At 45.5% G+C, this 3,380-nt stretch overlaps 1 protein-coding gene across 1 annotated transcript; it reads left to right on the forward strand.

The window, feature by feature from the left end:
- The first annotated feature begins 201 nt into the window (after nucleotides 1-201).
- Nucleotides 202-1,869, forward strand: LOC122662762 (protein JINGUBANG-like). The gene has a single exon (XM_043858482.1). It carries the CDS (start codon nucleotides 439-441, stop codon nucleotides 1,867-1,869), a length of 1,431 nt encoding a protein of 476 aa, XP_043714417.1. The 5' UTR covers nucleotides 202-438.
- Nucleotides 1,870-3,380: the final 1,511 nt, after the last annotated feature.

Raw genomic sequence — 3,380 nt, forward strand, 5'->3', positions numbered from 1 at the left:
GCTAAAACGGTTCACCGTAGGATCCCAACTATCCTCAAGGCCTTAAAATAGTAAAACAACCAGTCATGATAAGTTTGTTTTTACAAAGTCATAACTGGTTTTCTGTACAGGTAGATCAGTACCGTACACGTGTCAAGATTTTAACTGTCCAGATTTCTTGAGGTGGTTTATATAAATAAAACCTCACCAATCACCAATCTCTGAGTTTTAGTTCTTTCGTTCATTTTTACCCTTTTTTTCGGGTTTTCCTGACAGTAATCTATCGGCTCTCCGTATTTGCGTCGAAGCTTTCGGCTTTCTTGTGTTCTAAGTTTCGTCTTCATTCCCCCTTTTATCGTTAATTAAATACAGACTCTTCTTCTCCATTTTCATCTTCAACCTTTAGGGTTCGCCTTCCTTTCGTCCTTTCTTTTTTTATGAGGAACGTTTAGGTAGAGAATGAGAGAGGAATCGAGAGGAGGTACCATGTTTGCAGAATCAGACGGTGTTTCCCGTTCTAAATTCGGTAATCTCTTACATTCTGATCCAAGCATTCCCACTGCAACTGACGAAGACGAAGATTTCAAACCTCGTAAAAGCAGCGTTTCTGAAGCAACTCCACCCTTCTACGATCGTAGCGGCCCCATGAGTCCAGATAGCTCTCCCTATAACATGTCCCCTTGGGACGCAACTTCATCTCCTTACAGCAAGTCTCCATGGACGAGAAACTCTCCTGTAAGTCCCTTCGATGAGAATTTCCCAACCAATGGCCTAATCGGATCCCTAGTTCGCGAAGAAGGTCATATTTACTCTTTGGCAGCTTCAGGGGACCTTCTCTACACCGGATCGGATAGCAAGAACATTCGCGTCTGGAAGAACCAGAAGGAGTTCTCTGGTTTCAAATCAAACAGTGGATTGGTTAAAGCAATTGTTATTCGTGGTGAGAAGATCTTTACTGGTCACCAGGATGGGAAGATTCGTATGTGGAGGGTTTCCTCTAAGAACCCTAGCGTTTACAAGCGTGCTGGAGCTTTACCGACCTTGAAAGAATTCATCAAGAGCTCACTCAATCCGAGCAATTATGTGGAGGTAAGACGTAACAGGAATGGTCTCTGGATCAAGCATTGTGATGCTATTTCTTGTCTTAGCTTGAATGAGGATCAAAGTCTGCTTTACTCTGGTTCTTGGGATAAAACCTTCAAAGTTTGGAGAATCTCAGATTCCAAATGCTTGGAATCAATAAACGCTCACGACGATGCCGTCAACTCTGTTGTCACCGGTTTCGATGGTATGGTCTTCACCGGCTCCGCCGATGGAAGCGTTAAAGTCTGGCGGAGAGAAATACAGGGGAAAGGAACGAAACACTTCTTCGTACAAACGTTGCATAAACAGGAATGTGCCGTAACGGCGTTAGCCGTGAACCCATTGTCGCAAATTCTGTATTGTGGTTCATCTGACGGACTCGTTAACTTCTGGGAGCACGGGAAGCACCTTTCACACGGTGGGGTCATTAGAGGACATAAGTTAGCCGTCCTATGCCTATCTGCAGCTGGGAATCTTGTATTTACTGGGTCCGCGGACAAGACGATTTGCGTTTGGAGGAGAGAAGGTGGGAATCACTCGTGTCTTTCTGTTTTGACAGGTCATACTGGACCCGTTAAATGCTTGGCCCACGAAGAAGATCGGGAATCAACGGCTAGTGATCAACGATGGATCGTGTACAGTGGAAGCCTAGATAAATCTGTGAAGGTGTGGAGGGTTTCAGAGCAAGCACCTGATCTGCAACAATTGGCAGCCATGCAGGAATACATGGCGGAGAATTACACGAATCAAGATGGTCAGAGCTTCTCTTTCCCTGGCACTGGCACTGGCAAGAAACGGCATTACTGATGTGATTATAAGATTCCAAATGGGGGGGGGGGGGGGGAGGAAGGATTGGAGATGAAGTTTGATTCCCAACATCGCAACTACGGGCCCACCCAATTGTGTGATCCGAATTTAGACGGTTTGTTTGATCATCGAGAGGGCTAAAGTGTATGGGGTTGAGGTATAATTGGCACGTGTCAGTAAGAAATGGGGAAAAGAGGGTTAATAAAGGGTTGTAAATAGCCCTTTTCTATAAATTTTTGTTTTGAAGGTAACGCGAAAGGGTGACAACTCGCAAGAGTGGGGCCCAGTTGTGGTTGTTGTAATCTGTAATTGTAATACTGAAGTTTTTTTTTTTTGGCAAATAAAATTTCATTCAAATAAGTTGCATGAAAAACAAAAAAGTTTGGGTACGAAATATCCAAAACCAAAGAATGGAATATGATCAATCTGTCGTACATGTACTTAATAGGGTCCTCCAAGCTAGGGTATGGGCAAGCCCACCAATTTCAGATAAAAATCCTCTCCTGTATTGTCGGGTGTGCGGTGTACATCTTGCGGCACAATAGAGGCCATGTGTGCCACGTGGCCTTTGCTGTGCCGTAAGATGTGCGTCGCACAACCAGTAATACTACAAAGGATCCTAGTCCAGCAATTTCCCTAGATAACACGCTGTAAACACAGCTTACATTACGATTACATATATGATTCTTGTGAGTGGTGATGGGCATGGCAGACAACACCATGTGATTACCCATCATAATTAACGATAGCCTATCTAGTCCCCACTTTCCAAAAAAAGGCATGACAAACAAACCGGGTTTTCCAGCCCATTGTTGGTGACGACGTTTTTTGGACCGTTGTCGGTAGCGGGGGTGTTGGCGAGCCAGCTACGGTTAGCAGAGTCTTGGAGAAGGACTGGCATGAGCGCACAAACCTCCCATCTTCGGGATCCAGTGACGCACATCTCGGCAGCCACGAAGATGCACCTGCTACCAGCAACAAGGAAGCGAAAGCTAAGGCGAGCAACGATGAGGTCGTGGCACGCTTCCAAATGGTGCCAAGTGAGGAGGAGGGCGTCGAAGGAGAAGGGGCTGGTGGAGAAAATGCAGACAGGGTGTTGGGACTGAGAGGATCGGAGTGTTGGGAAGGCGGAAGAGGAGGCGTTGGAGTTGGTGTTGGTGTTGGTGTTGGCGTTGGTGTTGGCGGTGGAGTGATGGATGTCACCAAAGACGAGGTAAAACCAGATGCGAGAAACAAGGTTGAAAGCGCAGATTGAAGTGAGGGAATGGTAGTTGTAATACATTTTTTTTTCCCGTAAAACCTCATACACGAATGAATAACATATTTCAATAAAATGCCTTTGATTCCAATTAATGTATTCAATTAAACTTGGACAACTTGTGAAGTCTCTTTTATACAATTTGGATCCTCTACTGCTGTTGCCCATCCTTCCTCATACAGGTAGGGCCGTAATGACTGCCCTACCCACTGCTGGACCACCCTGCCCAAGTGGAGTAGGGGAAGGTGGTCAT

This window comes from Telopea speciosissima, chromosome 5 (genome assembly GCF_018873765.1).
Source record: "Telopea speciosissima isolate NSW1024214 ecotype Mountain lineage chromosome 5, Tspe_v1, whole genome shotgun sequence".
Classification (NCBI taxonomy): Eukaryota; Viridiplantae; Streptophyta; class Magnoliopsida; order Proteales; family Proteaceae; genus Telopea; species Telopea speciosissima.

Coding starts and splice junctions, on each gene's coding strand:
- LOC122662762 (XM_043858482.1), top strand. CDS start 439: ATGAGAGAGGAATCGAGAGGAGGTACCATGTTTGCAGAATCAGACGGT.